At 66.6% G+C, this 18,514-nt stretch overlaps 2 protein-coding genes across 2 annotated transcripts; one reads left to right on the top strand and one right to left on the bottom strand.

Moving 5' to 3' along the window:
- Nucleotides 1-6,035: 6,035 nt before the first annotated feature.
- CRYBB1 (crystallin beta B1) lies at nt 6,036-9,743 on the bottom strand. The gene is made up of 5 exons (XM_086474330.1): nt 9,603-9,743; nt 8,605-8,723; nt 6,737-6,869; nt 6,487-6,629; nt 6,036-6,216 (listed from the first exon to the last, which is right to left on the bottom strand). The coding sequence occupies exons 1-5, from the start codon at nt 9,741-9,743 to the stop codon at nt 6,036-6,038; spliced, it is 717 nt and encodes a 238-aa protein (XP_086330456.1).
- Nucleotides 9,744-14,761: 5,018 nt separating this feature from the next.
- Nucleotides 14,762-16,045, top strand: CRYBA4 (crystallin beta A4). The gene is made up of 5 exons (XM_086474346.1): nt 14,762-14,803; nt 14,929-15,047; nt 15,275-15,416; nt 15,564-15,706; nt 15,898-16,045. The coding sequence occupies exons 1-5, from the start codon at nt 14,765-14,767 to the stop codon at nt 16,043-16,045; spliced, it is 591 nt and encodes a 196-aa protein (XP_086330472.1). The 5' UTR covers nt 14,762-14,764.
- The last annotated feature ends 2,469 nt before the right edge of the window (nt 16,046-18,514 follow it).

The following is an 18,514-nucleotide window of genomic DNA, read 5'->3' on the forward strand; positions in this document are numbered from 1 at the left end:
CACCTTCTCTTAATCACTCCGCAGTCGCTGCTGCAGCGGCCCAGAGGCGAAGCCAGCGCGTGTGCCCCTGCACCAACAGCGACAGACGGACAAACATGCTCTCACCTCGCTCCTCTTGCACCCTGACCAGTGGCCCCATTGTCCTGCTCCCCCCGCAGAGCGGGACAAGGGGTTTCTCGGGAAGCACGGAGCTGTTCCCTTGCTCCTCCCCGCACCTCTGACTGGGGTCCCTCCAACCCCCAGCCCAGCCCAGGGTAGGTTCCTGGGGAACCCCACTGGAGAGGGGCCTGGGGAGCGCTTCAGGGCGAGGGGGGCTGGAGTTTGCAGCCTCTGCGCTAACTCACCGCGCTCGGTGCAAACATGAATCTTCCCTCCCAAAACTGAACAAAGATTCCCCGCGTGAATGTGGGCGGTCAGAGCCCGCCATACAACAGGGAGAAAAAGAAGTCAGAGGAGCTGCTAGAAAAAATAGTAAGTCTCTTCAAAAAAATATCTTCCAAATCCACGTGCCAAACCGTTAAGTCTCAACAAGCTCAGTTCTTGCACACACAAAGATCAGGATTTGCAAATAAAAGATTGTTTCTGCAAGAGAAACCCCAAAACCTCAAATTTGCCTAAGAAACAAAATCAAAATATTTTATTTCCCCATGCAGCAACACCATGCATCCCCAGAGCTGAAGGCACTGACTGCGGAGAGGTGACGTGGACAGAGGGGCACGCTGCACACCCCTTGGGCAGCAAGGCGAGGAAGAAACGCTGCTGTACCCCACCTCCCCGCAGCCCCTCTCTGCTCGTCCCTGCCCCATTCCCTGTGGCTCCTGGTGCAGATCACACGGTCCTGAGCACGGAGCGGCCCTGGGATCTCCACCGCAGCCCAGCCAGGCTCGGCACACGCCAGCTGCCACAAAGGCCGGTAATTTTGGGAAGGGCACAGAGCGCTGCCCAGCACCCACTTCAGGGACACGTGAACACGTGGCCTCCCACTCGACAGGGTGCAAAGCCCGTGCACCTGCACAGCCCCCAGCGAGGACATGCAGCGACCTCTCACCAAGCCCCGGCGAGGGGGAAGCTTCTCCTGTGAAACCACGGGCAGAAGAAAAGGAACCAGGTCCTTCCAAGACGTGCTGCTCTGCGCCCAGTGTGGCTGACCCGTGCAACAAATCACCCTGAACAGCACATCCGAGTGCTTCACGGCTCGGTTCCTGTCTGCAGAAGCCCAGCTGCAAGCCCTGGGTGTCCTCTGCTGCCACTGACATCTGCAAATGTCGGGCCACCGAGGGCTGCTTCTGCACGCTGTCCCTCCTCTGCACGCTGTCCCTCCTCTGCACGCTGTCCCACCTCCTGCATGCTGTCCCACCCGGCCGCGCTGGCCTGCAGCCAGCTGTGAGCACAGCTGCCCAGGCGAGGAGGAGGTGGGGGGGTGGGTGCTCTCCCACCCGCCTTTGCAGCGTGTTTGGGCACGGCCACTGCCCAAAACAGGGGCTCACACCGCAGGAGTCACCCCCAGCACCAAGCAGGAACAGGAGCACTGGAAATACCCCAGCTGCTTCTCCCTGCCCCGCAGCAGCAGTCTGCGGATTGCAGCGGCTCCGGAGCCGAGGAGCCGGCGGTCATTTCTCCATGGAGAAGCACCTCGGTGCTGCAGCCACTTGTGGATTCCCTGGTCTCGGTTTGGGCGGGCTCATCTGGGGCCACGCGATGGGAACCAGCTGCTCGTTTAACTTCCGAGCGCTGCAGCTTGAGCTGCCCTCCGCTGCCACCGGCGGTTCTGGTTCGCAGACCCTGCGAGGGGGTGAGGGGTGGCCACACGCTGCACGGCTCCTGCGGGCAGGGCCAGCCCCAGGCAGCGTTGCCAACCCACGGTCCTGCCCGCACCCGCACTGTGAGGCCAGCACAGAAGGATGGACTGGGAATGAAAAGGGGGGGAAAAAGCATCATTCACCATTCGACAGGATTTCTCTGAGGAGAACCCCTGCGGTCCTGGAGACAGACCGAGGGGCAGGAGATCTGCACAGCCGAAAGGCTCGCGAAACGGTATGAAACAAAGCAGGCAGAGGACGACGCGGCAACCTTCTCCCGCCGGCCTGCGCGCTCGCTGCCTGCGCTCGGGGGGCTGCGAAATCTGAAGTGAAACACTCTCTGCCGAGGCACGAGGCCGAGGCTTCCCAAACGCATCGCAAATTCATCACAAGACGCATCTGTACGGCGCCAAATAAAACCACCCGCCGGGTGTTTGTTTCCTCTCTCCAAAAACGTTCTCGGCAGCCGCTGCGTTTCACGGTGCTCCTGCCATCCCGCTCGTCCCCCGAAGGCTCAGCGTCTCTGTGATGCAAACGGCCTTTGGAAGCACCTTCTCAAAATAGCGACAGAAATTACTAAGACAGATTTAAAAACCTACAGGCAGAGCGCGGCAGCAGCGTGAGCCTGCCCGTCCTTCTGGGGGGCCCACTAGCAAACCGCGTCCTGGGGAGACCCACAGCAGCTCCCGCCTCTGTGCCCCCAGCCTGGGACATCTTGGCAGCGCCCATGGAGGGGGGTATAATTCTGCCCCCCCTTTCCCCCCCGCAGCAATGCCCCCCAACGCCGGCTGCAGCAGCGGCTTTGGGCGATGCTGGGAAGGACCCGCGCAGCACCATGCACGGCTCAGCTGCCGCTGCGGGACATGGCGAGGGGCGTTCGGCTCCTGGGGGCACAGTGGTGGCTGTGCCATCTCAGCTGTCGTGCCACCAAACGCTGAGGCATGGAAACCGTCTCTCACGGCCGGGTCCCAGCAGCGATGCTCCAGTCTTCTGGGAAACGCCAGCCGCTGCACGCACACGGGCACAGAAGCAGCTCACAGGAATGGAGAAAGCTCAGCGCTCTGGACCAAAACCGCAGGCTGCTGGAAGGGCTTCCGTTGCTGCACCAGCACCATCCACCAGCCCCTTCCTCAAACTCCCCCCGTGCGGGTTCGCAGACAGACCGTGCGGCCATTCCGAAGGTCAGCGCTGGAAATCAGCGCCCGATTTCAGGGGCTGCCTCCCCTGCGTGAGCACCCTGCAGACCCCTGGCTCTCTCTGTGGGCAGCACAGCACGCCCGTCCCTGCTGGGTGCCACATGCAGCCACCGAGCAGGAGCTGCAGCCAAGCACGCCATTGCAAAACCCTGCTTGGAGGAAACATCTGAACCCGCGTTGGCACTCGACAAGCTCCCCGCGAGCACGCCGCAGTATTCCCAGAAAAGCAACGTCAAATTTGGAAACCTGTTCGCACAAATCATGGTAATCTCTCCACGCACCCTTGCTCAGTGCCCAAGCAGGAGGGAGTGGCACAGCCGTGCAGGGGGGAGCCGAGCCTCGCCGCCCGGACATCCAGCACAAGCAGCTGGCGGGGCCGGGCTCTGACTCGCAGCGGAAGACGTGCGAAGGGTTTTCAAGCTGTGAGATGTTTTTTGGACAGAGCCGAGCACGCAAACAAACACAGCGAGGGGGAGAACAAAGGCCCGCGCCATGCGAACCAGACCCTTCCCGTGGAAGATCGTGGCCCAGCTCACGCTGCCAGCAGCGGGAACACGCTGCCAGCACCGCCAGGGACTGCGACCCCAGCCACGGGTCCCCAGGAATCTGAGCGTGGCTCTCGCATCCCCACCGTGCAGCAGCACCGCGGGGCAACGGCCCCATGGGAGATGGGAGAGCGCCGGTGTTCGGGTTGGGCTGCGAGGTGCCAACGCAGCCGCTCGCGAGCCTGGCTGCAACCCCTCCAGACAAGGCGCCTGCACCCCCAGCCCCGCAGCAGAGGTTGCAGCTGCCCCAGACCTCAGCTGCTGCCAAAACCTTCCAGCCCCGAAGTGGAGGCTGACGCTGACTGAGACCTGCGGGCGCAGCCTCTCACTGAGCACTCGCTTGCCCACGCCACCACGGCACAGGAGGGCTCAGCCCCAGGTGCCTGGATGGACGGACATACGGACAGCCCTGGCCTGTGGGTGCCTCCTGACAGGCAGCGTGCCCGAGCCTGCGCTCCATGCGGATGATGCACGGGGTGATGGAGGGCAGGGCCTGGTGCTGGGCTCCCAGGACGGCCAGGGCCGAGGGGGGCACGCCGGAAGGCAGGCACAGGGGAAGACGGGGGTCCCTGGCGCACCCTGCACCCCGCACCCTGCGCTGTGCGCCAAGCACTGACCTCTGCGCACCCTGCGCTGCACAGCATGCAGCCTGCATCGCTGCGTGCACTGAGCACCCCGCACCGCTCCGAGGACTGAGCACCCTGCACCGCTCCACGCACCCTGCACCGCTCCGCGCACCCTGCACCGCTCTGCGCACCCTGCACCGCTCCAAGGACTGAGCACCCTGCACCGCTCCAAGGACTGAGCACCCTGCACCGCTCCGCACGCCCTGCACCGCTCCGCACGCCCTGCACCGCTCCAAGGACTGAGCACCCTGCACCGCTCCGCGCACCCTGCACCGCTCTGCGCACCCTGCACCGCTCCGCACGCCCTGCACCACTCCAAGGACTGAGCACCCTGCACGGCTCCGCGCACCCCGCACCGCTCCAAGGACTGAGCACCCCGCACCGCTCCGCGCACCCTGCACCGCTCCGCGCACCCTGCACGGCTCCGCGCACCCCGCACCCCCCGCACCGAGCAACCCACGCCGCCCCGCGCACCGCCCGCCGCGCCCCTTCCACCGGGCACCTCGCACGCCACCCACCGAGCACCGAGCGCTGCCCGCGCTGCTCCCAGCGCCCGCACCGCCCGCCGCTACCGAGCGCTGCGAAGCCCCGCCGCTGTCACCTGCCTGCCGCCGCCGCCGCGGCGGGGCGGGGGGAGGAATCGAACCGGAGCCGCTGCCGAGCAGCGCTGGCGGCCCCCGCCGTGCCGATCCCCCCCAACCCCATTCCGCCACTCACCGACACCGGGGCCGCCGCCGGCCCGGAGCGGCGCGAGACGCGGCGACGTCACGCGCAAGGGGCCGGGATCCCCGCGCCGCGCACCGCCTCGCTGCGCATGCGCCCCGCCGCCGCCGCCGCCGCCGCCACCGCCGGGCTGGAGGGCGGTATCGGGCGCGCGCGGACGGCGGCGGCGGCAGCGGCGTCACGCGACGCGCGTGTGCCCGCACCGGGGGCGCGCGCGTGTCTGCGTGTGCGCGACGCGTCTGCGTGTGCCCGGGACACGCGCGCTCCCCGGGCAGCACGGACGGACGGACGGGGGGGGGGGGGGGGGGGTGCGGTCCGTCCCGGTACCGGCACCGCGCTCCGCCCCGCCGCTCCCTGCGAGGTCCCGGGGCCGGGGGTGCTACGGGGCGGGACCGATCGCCCCCGGGCACGCCCCCCCGCCCACAGCAGCAAGCGCCGCGGTGGATCGCTGTGGTCGCTGATGAGGAGCGCGGGGAAATGCCCCGGAAAGTGCCTGACGGGGGGGGGAGGGGGACGAGGGGAGAGGGGAAGCGCCGGGGGGACGACGGGACACAGGGGACACGGCGACCGAGGGGACAAACAGCGCCTTGGAAGTGACTTGGCCTTGGGTTGGCCGCACTTAACGACCGGTCGTTAGTGACGGGTCCTGCCGCTCGCAGACCGGCCTCTGGACGTGCCCCCACCGGCAATGGCCCCCGGAGCCCCCCCCGCCCCGCAGGCACGGAGGGAGCCGCGACACCCCCGTGCTCCGTGGGCTCCCCCTGAGACCTTCCCCCCCCAACCACAGGGGGCTGGTGAGGCCACGGCTGGAGGAGCCTCCCGCCACCCCCTGCCTCCTTTCGCCGGGGTCTCCCTCATCTCCAGCGTGGGCCTGAGAGCCGTTCCCCCCTGGAAAACCCCCCTCCGCCGCGGCCCACCGGGCTGCCCGCAGGCGGGCGGGAAAGTGGAGCTCGACGCCCGCGGCCGCGCCGGCACAGCACCGACTCCCGAGCAGCTCTAGTCTTCTGGGGTTTTTTTAATTTGCCTCACAAGGTCGAGTACATCCAGGGAATGTGCAATGTACAAGGAAAGTGCTGGGCAGGCGAGCGCGAGGGGAGGCGGGGGTGCCCCACGGGGCCCGGGACTCGTAGCTAGCAGGCGGCACGCTCAGTCAGAGGGCGCGTCGGGGGTGACGAAGGTGCCCTTCTGGTCCCACTGCATGTCCCGGATGCGGCGGATGGACTGGATCTGGGGCTGGAAGGCAGACCACTCGTTCCAGTGTCGGAAGTCTCCGGTCTCAAAGAGGTACTGGTAGCCTCTGTAGCCAGGGTACTGGTACCCGACCCAGCTGCGGGAAAAGCAAACAGAGGGCGCCTGAGCGGGGTCGGCCGCCGCAGGCAGCGGTGACGTGGCCGGCACGCTCTCTAGCCCCCCTGCCTCCCGTTGCACCGGGTGCGAACCCCTGGGTGATGGGCTACGCCACTGAAAACGGCCGTGTGGCACTTTCTGGCTGCCCGAGAGCCCTGTGCGGGTGCTCGGGGTCAGCGGGCGGCGAGCCGGGGCGCGGGGGAGGACGGGGAGCCTGGCAGGAGGCAGCCGCCGCCGCGGCCCGGCTTACGTTCCACTGGGCACCTGCACGCTGCCCACGCGGTCGCAGAAGCCGTAAGCCCAGAGGCTGGGCACGTCGTCCTCCTGGATTTCCATCTTGTTGCCCTTGAAGTCAGCAGACTCGTACAGGGAGATTTTGTGGTCCTCAGCCTCCTGCGGAAGACAGAGGGAAGGCGCCAGGTCGCACGGGCAAAGCCCTGCAACGCAGATCCGGCCCTGGCCAGACCCCGCTGGGTGCTTTCTGCTCCTGGACCGCTCACCATTTTGATGGGACGCATGGACATGAAGCAGTCGCTCCGGTAGCTGCTAGACCAGGTGTCCCAGCGAGGGTACTCGCCCTTCTCCAGGATGAACATCTCCCCGCGCATGTTGGCCTGCTCGTAGGCCACCCAGCTGGGGAGAGGGGGAGGACGACAGCAGGTCAGATACCACCCAGCAGCTCCTCTCCCACTCAGCCGGTCTGCAGGGTTCCGCAGCTGGGCTCCCAGCGCCCAAAAAAAGCTGTGGGTGCCAGGACTGGCCCCACCACCCTGCTCCCGCCTTTCTCCCAGCCCAGGTGCTATGGCGAGCGCAGATCCGGCAGCTGATGCGCAGCGCCGAGCCGCGGGCTCTCAGCTGAGCGCTCGCAGCAAGGCGGGCAGCAGGCACCGGCGTACTGGCAGCACTCCCCTTCCTCAGCCCGGGGGGCGGCGGGACCCCAGGGCAGCTGGCCAGCCCTGCGCGCCGCACACCGCGGACTCGTCCTCGCGTTACCTCAGGACTGACTGTTCTCCCTCTCGCACCGCCGGGGCTGCCCTGGCTTGCTAATCCTGGCACGCTTGCATGCTTCACTGCACCAGCTTCAGCCAGCTCTGACGTTCATCCCATTACCAGGGTGCGGGAGCTCGGGGCTTATTCAGCTGCGGTGTCACCTCTTTAGCACTGCCACGAGGTGCTGCTGCGCTGTGAATGTCACAGGCTGGGCGCTCCAAAAGCCCCTTGGCACCAGAACAGCCCTGCAATTGCCGCTTCCCTTTTCCCTGCGAAACGGGGCTCTTTCTGCAGATGCCAACAGGCATTTTCCTCATGGCAGGAGGTACCTAATGTGCTCGGGTACCACAGGCCACGCGACCTTCCACTGACTTCTAAGGCTCAGCTTGGTTGATTTTGTCTTTCCCTAAGTAAATTTTTGGGCCCAGGGTCTCACCAGTGACTCTCCAGCAGACTCTGGGGACTTAGGACCCCAATAACACTCTTCTCCAGGGTTCACCCTTTCTATATCTAGTGTGGCTTCCCAGGCGTCACCACACCTGAGCTCCTTCGGGGCTGCTCCGTCCCCCTTCCGTTTCAAGAAGAGTTGGATATTCTGCGTTCCTAATAACAAAGTTGTCATCGGTGCTACATGGTGTCATCCAAGGTGACCACAGGTCACCTTGCCCGGTCCCTGAGCGCTGCTGTCGGGATGAGCCATGTCCCGTGCATCCTCCCCGCAGCACTGCCAGCCCCCCCGGCTGCCCCACCACCGGGCTGCATTCCCGGGCACGGCGTTTCCAGCCAGGCACGGACGTGGTGAGAAGCTCTTTCAACACGAAGATCATCCGTCTGTTCAGTTATCTAGTTTGGCGATCGTTTTTGTCCCTGCTTGTGTCAACTGTTCCCACGGCTTTTGGACCTTCCCAGCCCCTTTATCGCTGCTCAGCTGCCTGTGTGCAGGCAGGCGTGCGGAGCTGCCTGCCTGCCCTCCTCTGCCCGCTCCAGCCTTGTCTCTGCGGTGGCCCTGGCCACCAGACTGGTCCAGGGCACCTGCCTCATTTCACCTTGGCTTCTCTAAAGTCTACAGGTCTCTTGCATTTCCTAGGCAGCTTTGGGTGGCAGCGCTGATGGCCACCTTTCTTCGGCTTTTGGCTTTGCCTCTAGTGCCTGTGCTTTACAAACGGCCCTGGCACCCTTCCCGCCTGCCCAGGTTGTCCTGCCCTCCTCGAAGGAGACCCGGGGTCCCCAGCTCTGCTCCTGCGCTGGTCCTGCTCCATTCTCTGCCTGGGCTGCAGGGAAATGCCCGCTGCACATCCCACTGCTCCCCAGCACTGCGTCCCCACCTCCCCAGGGCATCCCCAGGGACACGGTCCCCTCCGTGGCTGGGTTCACTTACGGTCCAGAGGTGACAATGACACTGCGCACCCGGTCAAAGCCGCGGTCCCCCAGGTTCAGGCACTCAGTGGTGAACTCCATCTGCCTGCCCTGGAAGTTCTCCTGATCGAAGACGACAATCTGGGGGCAGAGGGAAAGGGTCGGATGGGGACAGGCGTGCTCGGGGAGGGCAGGGCAGTGCTGCGTGTCCCTGCACGGACCCTGCACACTCCCCCTGGCATCTTCCTCGGCTCTCCAAGGCTTCCTGCAGCTTTTCGGGTATGGCGCCCGGGCAAGCCAAGCTGAGCTCTGTGCACGAGCAGCCCATCCCAACACGGGCTGAGCACAGGAAGGTCCCCTCTTGGCAGCCATCCCTGCCTTGAGATGGCCTGATCCTGCTTCCAGTTTTGCGGCTGCAAAGCCACGTCTCCCTGTGTCAGTGCCCCCAGCAGGCCCTGGCCAGGCCAGAAAGGAGCTGCTTTTCCAGGAGCTGAATCCGCCCCGTGGCCTTTGCTGCCTGGCACGCGCAGAAGCGTTGCCGGAGCCCTGGCATCGCTCACCCCTTGTCCCCAGCCCCACTGCAGCACCTCGGTGGCCCGCTGCCCTGGCATCACAGCAGCGTTTCGATGCTGGCCCTGTCACCCACAGCCTCCTCTTCCACCCTCCTGCAGCACCGCAGGGTGACCTGAGGGAGCGGGTGGCAGCACCCAGCCTTGCTGCCATGACCAGGGGGGAGGGCATTTCCAAAGCCTGTGGTCCCCAACGAGCTGTCCCAGCCACGGGGCACCCAGAGTGTCCCTCCTGCAGCACCCCCTGCCTGAATCCTGCACCTTGAGAGCTGCTGCCCAGGAGCGATGCAGCGGGGAGGGATGGCATCGCCCGCGCTCTCCTCCTGCTCCCCGAGGAGGGTCCTTCCCCCTCGGCCGCCCGCGCTCTCCTCCTGCTGACTGCCCTGGGGATGCTGCCACCATCCCTCACCCCCGGCCCGTGCCCCTGCGTGTGGGGAGCAGCAGGGCTTACCCTGAAGGCTTCTGTGGAGGGCTCCTCGCCCTTGCTGTTTGCGACGGGAGCAGGGTCGAGGGATGGAGTTGGAGCTGGGGCTGCCTTCTCCTTCTCCTCCGCGGCCTGGCCGGGAGCAGCGGGTTTTGTGGTCTCAGACATCGCGGTGTTGGGCTCAAGTCTGGGACAGGGCACCCGGCAGAGATACCAGCAGCAGGTTAGAGGGGAGGCACGGACGTGGGCACCCACCACCCACCCCAGCCCTCGCCTTGCCCTGGGGATGGTGGCGTTGGGATGGGGGGCTCAGAAACAGGGTGGGCGGCTGGGCCCGGGAGAGGAGCTGCCGGGAGGTTCTCCAGGTGGGCACAAGCAGGGGGTCCTGCCTTCAGCAGAAGGACCACGGGAGGTCCCAGGTGCCCACTTCTGTGGTCAGGAGAGCCCTGAGCGTGGTCCCACCACTGCAGGAGTGCCCAGGGCAGCCCAGACCCCCAGTGCTCCCTGCTCTCCCCAGCCAGGCTGGGGCCTGATGCTGCACCGGGTGCTGGGGCCATCCCGCACGGGGTGTGCCTGGGACCCCAGCTGGGCACCGGGGCAGCGTGTGAGGGGGTGGGATGGGGACAGCCCAGTTTGCATGAAGCCCACCGGTGGGCACCCTGCCGGTGAGTGTCACCAGGGGCCGCCGGGGGAGCGGAGGGCAGCGGGATACTGAGCACCGGGGTGCTCCCAGACCTGGTGGCCCCAGCGGTGGTCACAGCTGAGACCCTGCGTTTCCCTCTCCCCCCCTCAGGTCCGGCTGCAGCCCGGTGCCCGGGGACTTTGTCCTCTTACCTGGGCAGCTGCTGCTTCTTGTTGGAGTGAGCGGGCTTGTGTTTCGGGGCGCAGCGAGGCCCCCACTTTATAGCCTGGCAAGGGCAGACCCCCGGCCGGGCGCACAAAGGAACTGCCAGCTCATCAGTGTCTGCGCGGCCGCCCAGTCATCACATCCTGCAAAGCGCTGGGTGAGCTGGAAGCCTCTCCCCGGCCCCGTGCCCAGCCGCTGAACCCAGCACTTTCCTTTGTGCCCGCGGCACAACAGAAGACCTGACCGTGCCACTTTGCAGCGCGCGGCAGCACCCGCTGCCCCGCGTGCGGCCGCCCCGGCAGGGCATATATAGCCCTCGCGCGGCCCAGCCGGCGCCGGCACGCCGCCCTCCCCTGCCCACCGCCCCTGGCGCCAGACCCGCACGGGCACCCGGCTCCAGCGCCGCTGCAGCCGGGGAGGGTGCACCAGCCCCGTGCCCCGATGCCCTGCGGCCGCTCTGTGCTCATTTCTCCCCGCCAAACACTAAATCTCTCGCTCTAAACTTCGCTCCGTACCCGCCAACGCCCGACGGCGCTGCCCTGAAGACGCCAGGATGTGAGACTTAAGTGCTCTGAAATGCTTCAAGAGTTGTTTTTTTTTTTTTTCCCGAACGACGTGTAATCGAAGCTGACACTTTCCAGACCATCCCAGTCCCTGAGAGTGGTGTTGAGGATGTCCCTGTTCACCGTGTCCACTGGCGGGGACGTTGGCTAGGTTTTAGCCCATTTAACCTCTGCTGTGCTCATTCTGTACCTCTTTTTGCCACACTACATGGTACCAGATCCCACGTGGGGTTTCGGTGCATCGGTGCTGTCTGTGACTGATGGCAGGCAGAGGGGGACGCGGGGTGGCTGGCCGGGGACACGCTGGGCACCAGTCCCTGCGGCAGCTCAGCCTGCAGTGCCGCATCTCCTGCGCCCTACGGCCGCTCTCTGCACCAGGAGGCAGCTTGGGGGACCTTCCCCTGACTCCCACCGAGCTGCCGTCCCCGTTTGCCTGCTGTGATCCTGTTCATCGTGTAAATACCTGCACACTTGTTTCCTCCCGGCCCATTCCAACACCCCCAGCCTCCTGCAGCATCCAGCACCAGCACTCCTGGGCCGGCTCTTCATCACCGGCAGCAGTAAATCACCCAAGGCTACGCGTTCAGAAAGCTCAGAGCACTCAGTTCTTTCAATCTTTCATTCCCCTCAAGTGTGAAGCATCAACCAGCAGCGGTGGGATCCAGCTGCACCCTCTGGGCTATTGCCCAAAATCCCAAACAAAAAGCTTTTATTGATCCCTCCTTCTTTTCCTGCAGGGCTATGGTGGGCTATACTGTGCCCACAGGCAGGGCTGGGTGCAGGTGCTGCTGCCCCATTTCCCTGGGCACTCCCCGCAGCCTGGTCGCTCACCTTGGCGCTGGGCAGCTTTCTGTGATTCACGGCTCTCTGTCTGCGTTCTTTTTCATCTTTGTTAGACACATGTCTATTTTAAGCTGCATTCTCTTCCTCTTGGATCCAGGGTGGGTTTTTTTTAATGGGGCTGCCTCGGCTGTGGTTCCTGGGCATTGATCAGCACATCTCACCCAACCCCCAAGCTTCTGCTGCCCTGCTTCTGGCTCTGCTTTCCCTTCCAGCAACTTTGGACGTGGGCATTGGAAAACCGTGCTCGGAGGGACCAAGCTCTGCTCCAGATGGCTGCCCCACTTTGCTTTGGCTGTTCCTCCGAGGGCTCGGTGGCCCAGTGGTTTTCCCCGAGACACTGCTGTGGAAGGGCTGACAGCAGGGACCTGTCCTGGGCAGCTCCTGAGCCCCCCAGACACAAAATCTCTGCCCTCCCCGCTGAGCATCCCTGCTGCTGGCTGCAGGCGCTTCGGAAAGCCCCTCAACTGCAGCGTCCCGCCCCGGCACTGAGGGGCACGTGGGATGCGCAGCTCAAACACAGCGAAGGGTTGCCCAAGCCCCACGCCCGGTGCGGATGGCTGGAGCGGGCCCAGCTCGGCCCCGGCAGGCGCGGGCACGGGCGCACGCTCAGCGCAAGGGGTTTGCTCTGCCCCGGTGAGCCCCGCTGCACGTGGAGTTCCTGCGGCTGCGTCCCCTGCCCGGTGCTGAGCGGCACCATGGGCGCACCCAGCCCCAGCCCGGGCTCCGCACAACCACGTCCCCGTGCCGGGGCACGTCACGGAGAGCGAACGAGCTGTGGTCACCGCGCTGGTGGCCGGCGGCAAGCTGAGTTTAGCTCAGGCCACAACAAGAGGCTGGGGGCACAACTTGTGCTGAACACACATTTGCGGGGGGCTGCAGATGTCGGGGATGGCCAGCACAGCCCCACTGCAGCCAGGGGCAGCCGCTTGCGGGTGAGCCCCCCCGGCTGCCGCACTCGCCTGCTCGGCCTCCTCTGCAGTGCCCAGGGCTGCCAGGGCTGCGGCTGCCTGAAGGAGGATGCTCCAGCTCAGCCACCCGGGCAGTTTCCCCAGCAAATGCTGTCCCAAAACACAGCACTGCCTGGGAATGCTGGTTTGGCCACCCAACCGCTGCCCTGCTGCTCCCCCCTCCCATGGCAGGCTGTGTGGGTGCCTCTGCAAGGTGCCCTCGGAGCCCTGCACGCTCCCAGCATGACCCCAGGATAATTTGGGGGGGGGTGGGGTGTCACCATGAGCAAAGCTTGAAGGTATTTAGGTACCCACAATGTGGATGCCGCGGGCTTTTTCCAGGTCCCAGAGGCAGGAGGCTGCTGCCGCGCTCCTGGAGTCTTGATCTGCATCTTCACTCCCTCAAATGCCTTCTGCAACCCTGTCCCTCGCTTTCCCCCGCTCCCCGCTGGGTACCATGCTCCATGCTTGCTGTGTGCTCAACCTGCAAACAGGCCACCCCGGCTTTTGGGGGGAGCTGCTCTGCCCTAGCAGGGGAGAAAGCACTGCCGCAAGTGGAGACGCGTCTTTCCTCCTGCTTCCCAGAAATGCAGGTGAGAAAACTTCCCCGCGCCCCCAGCCAAAGCCAGGGGCAGGCAGTGCTGCCCATGGGCACGAGGAGCATGGCCAGAGCTGGGGTTCATGGTCCCAGCCCAGCCCCACGCCGGGGCAGGGCACACGGCAGGGGCACTGGCAGACTCCTGGGGCGATGCCTCGTCTCTGGAGCTGCGGGGCCGGGGGTCAGAGCCCGAGCCCGGTGGGCTGGGGGAGCGGGAGCCGCGGCATCCCGGCTCATCAGCTTCGCTGCAGCGTCGCCTTTGTTCTGCCCGGTCCCTCCTCCCCGCCATGTGCTGAGTTAGGGGTTTCAGTAATGCTCTCCTGGGCTCTGTCTCTATCTGGAGGCTATAAAAACCCAGCCGGAGGGCTGCTGGACATGTCACCTCCGCCGGCACCAGCGCCTCACCCCAGGTAAGCGCAGGAGCCTGGCAGCAGCTGCCCCTACCCCGCACGGCTGGGTCCTGGGAGCGGAGCTGCTGTGGGGACATGTGGAGGAGGACCCGAGGCTGCTGGCACGGCGTGGCTGGCAGCTGCGCGATGCTGAAGTCGGGGCAGGAGACAAGGGCAGCCACCAGGGACGGGCTGCGGCACCGCTTGGCCATCACACGCCTTGGCACGGGGGAGTGGTGGCGAGAGGAGCGGGGGGCATCGCTGGCCGTGGCAGCGGGTGCCACCGCTCAGTGTGGGCATGTGGCCACCTCTGCAGCGCTCCTGGCTCAGCGCTGCTCTGGCTGCAGCCCCGGGCGCTGGCCCTGCCTGCACGTGGTGAGCACGCCTGGGGACCTGCACCAGGGCTGCCTGCATCAGGGCTGCCTGCACTGGGGCTGCCTGCACGGGGGCTTTGGCTCAGGGATCTGCCTGCAGGAGGAGGGGTCTCCCTGGGCACGTGCAGCCCTGTGCATGGGCAGGCAGCATGCTCACCCCGCTGCAGTGCTGTGCCATGCTGCCAGGACGGCTGCCAGGGCTGGGGCTGCCCTGCCAGACACCCGCTGCTTGGCACAGCCCAGGCGGCAGCCCCGGGTGGGCTGGGAGAGCCCCAGCCCTCGCTCTTGGCTTGCTCCAGCATGGAGAAACGCCACTGCTGCCTCCCATGCCCCTGGTGAAGGGACGTGCGTGGGCTCCCGAGGGCAGCTTCATCCGAGCAGAGGCTGGAGCGACATCCTGAGGCTGGATGCAGGCTCCTGCCTCCATCTGCCTGCACTGGCCGTGCAGTGCATGGCCTGAAGCTCACTCCTGGGACATGGGCGTCCCAGGGAAGGGCAAAGCCCCCAGCGCAGGGCCAGTGGGTCGGGCCAGGCTGCAGTGGCGAGGCCAGGCTCGTGGGGGTCAGCAAGGCACCTGCCTGAGGCAAGCTTTAATGGTCCCGTTCCCCTGTGCCCCAGCAGAGCCACCATGACCCACCGCTGCAGGAGATCCTCCGGTCTCTGGAAGGTACAGGAGCCTGGGGAGGACCGGCAGCGCAGCCTGAGCCCCGTGGACGCCCACACGTGGGGCTGCAGCGTCTGCTCGGGGCCTTTGCAGCCGAGGAGCCCCCTGACTCCCTCCGTTCTCCCCAGATCGTGGTGTGGGATGAGGCTTTCTTCCAGGGCAAGAAGCACGAGTTCACCACCGACTGCTACAGCACCCTGGAGCATGGCTTCAGCACCGTCCGCTCCTGCAAGATCGAGAGCGGGGCGTGAGTGGGGGTCATGGGAGACCGCGACCCCATGGTCCCGTGGGACCCCACGGGTGGCAGGGGGTTGGAGGATGGGGGTCTCCCGTGTCTTTTGCCACCCAAGCCACAGGGCTGCCTCCTCTGGGGAATGGCCTCATCCCCATAGGGTGCAGCGAGCACAGCCCCAGGCATAAGCAGGGTGATGGGCACCACGGGGGGTCTCACCGCCCCCCTTCTACCCCCGGCAGGTGGGCAGGCTTCGAGCACTGCGGCTTCCAGGGGCAGCAGTTCGTGCTGGAGCGTGGCGAGTACCCGTGCTGGGAGGCGTGGAGCGGCAGCAACGCCTACCACGTGGAGAGGATGTGCTCCTTCCGCCCCATCGCCTGCGCCGTGAGTGCCCCCACCCTGGCTCCCCGCTGCGGGGCCGGCCCCCAGAGCCCACCACCGGGCTGGTCCCGCCCCAGAGCCCACTGCTGGCCACTGCCCGGGGGCCTGGGCAGGTCAGCCGTGCCGACGCCGTGCCCCTCTCGGCAGCAGGACCACGGGCGCAGCAGGCTGATGCTCTTTGAGCAGGAGAACTTCCAGGGCAAGCGTGGGGAGCTGAGCGACGACTGCCCCTCGCTGCCCGCCCTGGGCTGGGGCAGCAGCACCGTGGGCTCCTTCCTCGTCCGTGGCGGCGCGTGAGTACCCGGGGGGCTTGCACCCTGCCAGCCCCCCGCACTGGGGGCGCTCACTGGAGCTGAGGGTGCCCTGGCACCTGCTGGCACCCTGCCCGCCGCCCGGCACCCTGCCCGCCGCCCGGCGCCCACAGCACTGGGTGCTTAGCGGTGCTGCCAGCCCTGAGCCGCCACCGCTCTCTGCTCCCTCGCAGGTGGGTCTGCTCGCAGTACCCGGGGTACCGGGGCTTCCAGTACCTCCTGGAGAGCGACAGCCACGCGGGCGAGTACAAGCACGTGCGGGAGTGGGGCTCCCACGCGCAGACGGGGCAGGTCCAGTCCATCCGCAGGGTCCAGCAGTGACCACCAGCGCCGGAGCCGCGGCGCCGCTGGCTGCACGCCTTGGGCACTGTCTCTCCCGCGGGGCGGTGGGGGCAAAGCTCAATAAAGGCTCAGTTGTCCACGGTGGCGCGGTGGCAGTTGGGGAGGGGGTGCTGTGGGACTGCGTGGCTGGGAGTGATGCCGTGCCTGAGCAGGGGGGCTCTGCAGGGGCAGGGATGGGGAAGGAGGTGGTGGTGGAAACGACCGTCCTTCTCTGCCCCTGCAGCCAGCACCGGCATCCACGTGTCCCTGTTGCAGGCAGGTGAAGCCCCTGCCCGGCTCATGTACGGAGCTGCAACATGATGCGATGGCCTGCCCTCGGCCCTGCTGCCAGCCCCCCGAGGTGCTGTGGGGCCAGGGCGCGGTGTCGGGCCCGGTGCAGGGCAGAGGAGCCAGGTGCCGAGCCAGCGGGAGCGGCAGGGCAGCCCTTGCGTGGTGCTGCACACCCCGCTGGTGAGGATTGTCTGTCCTGTCCCTGTGCCAGCCTGGCTGCCAGCTCAGGGGCTCTGTGGGACCCACACATCCCCGCAGACCCGGTCTGCCAGCTCCTGCCCAGGGTCTGCGCTGCAGTTCCAGCAGGGCTGAGGAGGACACGGTGCGGCCATCGCTGAGCCTCAGCCTTCCTCAGGAGCTGGAAGGAGCTGCAGGATCCAGCAAGCTGCAGCTGCACGCTGTGCAACCATGCACTCGTCCCTGCACCCATGCACACCCCTGCACCCATCCCTGCACCCATCCCTGCACCCATGTGCACCCCTGCACCCATCCCTGCACCCATGCACACCCCTGAACCCATCCCTGCACCCATCCCTGCACCCATGTGCACCCCTGCGCCCATCCCTGCACCCATCCCTGCACCCATGCACACCCCTGCACCCATCCCTGCACCCATGCACACCCATGCACGCCCCTGCACCCGCACCATCTTGCAGCACTTCCCATGCCCAGGGCAGAGGCAGGGGAGACCCCCTGCCTGCAGCGCTGCAGGGGACCAGCCCACGCCACGGGCCAGCCCTGGAGCAGCGCGGTGACACCGTGGGCTCACGGCTCCGTGTTTGCCCCGGCAGCGCAGCAGGCGCAGGCAGGGCCTGCTCCTGCCTGCCTGGCCCTGGGCTGTGGCTGCAGGGTAACTGGGGCAGCAGAAGCGGTTGGGGGCTGCTGGCAAGCTGTCTTCTTCTTTCGTGAGAAAGCGGTGGTTAACTGCGGCTGGAAGTGCAACAGGGAAAGGCTGGTTTGGAAAAATTTCTCATTTCAGAAGAGCTCTGTGGAGAAAAGGTTTGTTGTGATGAAAATGTCCCATTCCTGACATTTGCAGCAGAAGGACCCCCCGTCGGAGACAATGCTGCCCAGGAAGAGATTTTCTCCGCAGGAAATCATAATTAAAAATGCAGAATAGACGAAGAAACAAAAAGTTCTGAGATGGGCTGAGTGAAACCCTGCTGCCACCCCAGGGCAAACCCATCTGGGGCCACCAGTCAGTGAGACCTGGAAGAGCAAAGCTTCCCAGCCCCTCCATGGCCACGTCCGATGGGAAGCCCCGTCCCAGCCAGCCCACCCAGCCCCAGCACCTCGGGGGGGACATGAGGGGCTGGGAGCAGGGCCAGCACACGGCCAGGCATGGCGGGCAGCTGGTGGTGAGACCAGCGGGTCCCCAGGGACCTGGTGGGGACCTGGAGAACAATGCAAGAGCCCGGCAGCTGCGAAAGCAGCCCTCCGGCCCCGGGATGGAGGTCTGCCCCCAGCCCCGCTGGGCACGGCCGGGCAGGGCTGTGGCACTCCCGGCCCCCCATGTGCTGGTGTCCCCAGGCTGGGCTGGTCTCTGCCGTCCCTTCCCTCCCCATCGAGCGTGGCCGGATCCTGCACGCCGTGTCCCCAAGCGGCTGGCCCGCCAGCGCTGCCTGCCCAGCGTCCCCGTGTCCCCTACCCCACCGCCCCCCTGTGCCACCCCCAACGGCTACGGGTTGCCCACGCCACCCCAAATGGCCGTGGGGACCCCGTGCCACCGCGGCGGGGCCCGTGGTCCTGGCGGGGCGGTGGGGGGCGACGGGGGCGTTTGCAGCGGGGGCTGTGGCTGCAGAGGGGTGGGGGTCCCCCGGGTCCGCCGCGGTGAGGGGCTGCGGGCACGTGGGGATCGGAGGGGGGGCGGGGGGGGGGGGGGGGGGGGGCAGGTGGCTCGGCCGCGTTTCCAGCGTGAACGTTTCCCGGGAGCCGCAGCATCCTCCCGCGCCGCGGGTAGGGCCGGGCGGGCGGCGGGGGCTGCGGGAGGAGGAGTTTGCGTGGCGCTCCCCCGCGGGGGGATGCGATGCTCCCCGGAAAGCTCCAGCACAAAGGAGCGGCGCCGCGGCCAGGAGGGTGCGGAGCCCCGCGGTGCCCGAGCCCGGGCCCTCCCCGGGAGAGCAGGTAAAGCCGCGCTTACGCGTCTCTTCGGCTGTTTTTTTCGGGTGGAAACGGGGC

This window comes from Leptosomus discolor, chromosome 16, assembly GCF_034619465.1.
Source record: "Leptosomus discolor isolate bLepDis1 chromosome 16, bLepDis1.hap2, whole genome shotgun sequence".
NCBI classification, from domain to species: Eukaryota; Metazoa; Chordata; class Aves; order Leptosomiformes; family Leptosomidae; genus Leptosomus; species Leptosomus discolor.

Coding starts and splice junctions, on each gene's coding strand:
- CRYBB1 (XM_086474330.1), bottom strand. CDS start 9,743: ATGTCTGAGACCACAAAACCCGCTGCTCCCGGCCAGGCCGCGGAGGAG. Junction 8,724..9,602: donor CCTCCACAGAAGCCTTCAGG/GTAAGCCCTGCT, acceptor CTCTGCCCCCAG/ATTGTCGTCTTCGATCAGGA. Junction 6,630..6,736: donor CCATGCGTCCCATCAAAATG/GTGAGCGGTCCA, acceptor TGTCTTCCGCAG/GAGGCTGAGGACCACAAAAT.
- CRYBA4 (XM_086474346.1), top strand. CDS start 14,765: ATGACCCACCGCTGCAGGAGATCCTCCGGTCTCTGGAAG. Junction 15,048..15,274: donor TGCAAGATCGAGAGCGGGGC/GTGAGTGGGGGT, acceptor TACCCCCGGCAG/GTGGGCAGGCTTCGAGCACT. Junction 15,707..15,897: donor TTCCTCGTCCGTGGCGGCGC/GTGAGTACCCGG, acceptor GCTCCCTCGCAG/GTGGGTCTGCTCGCAGTACC.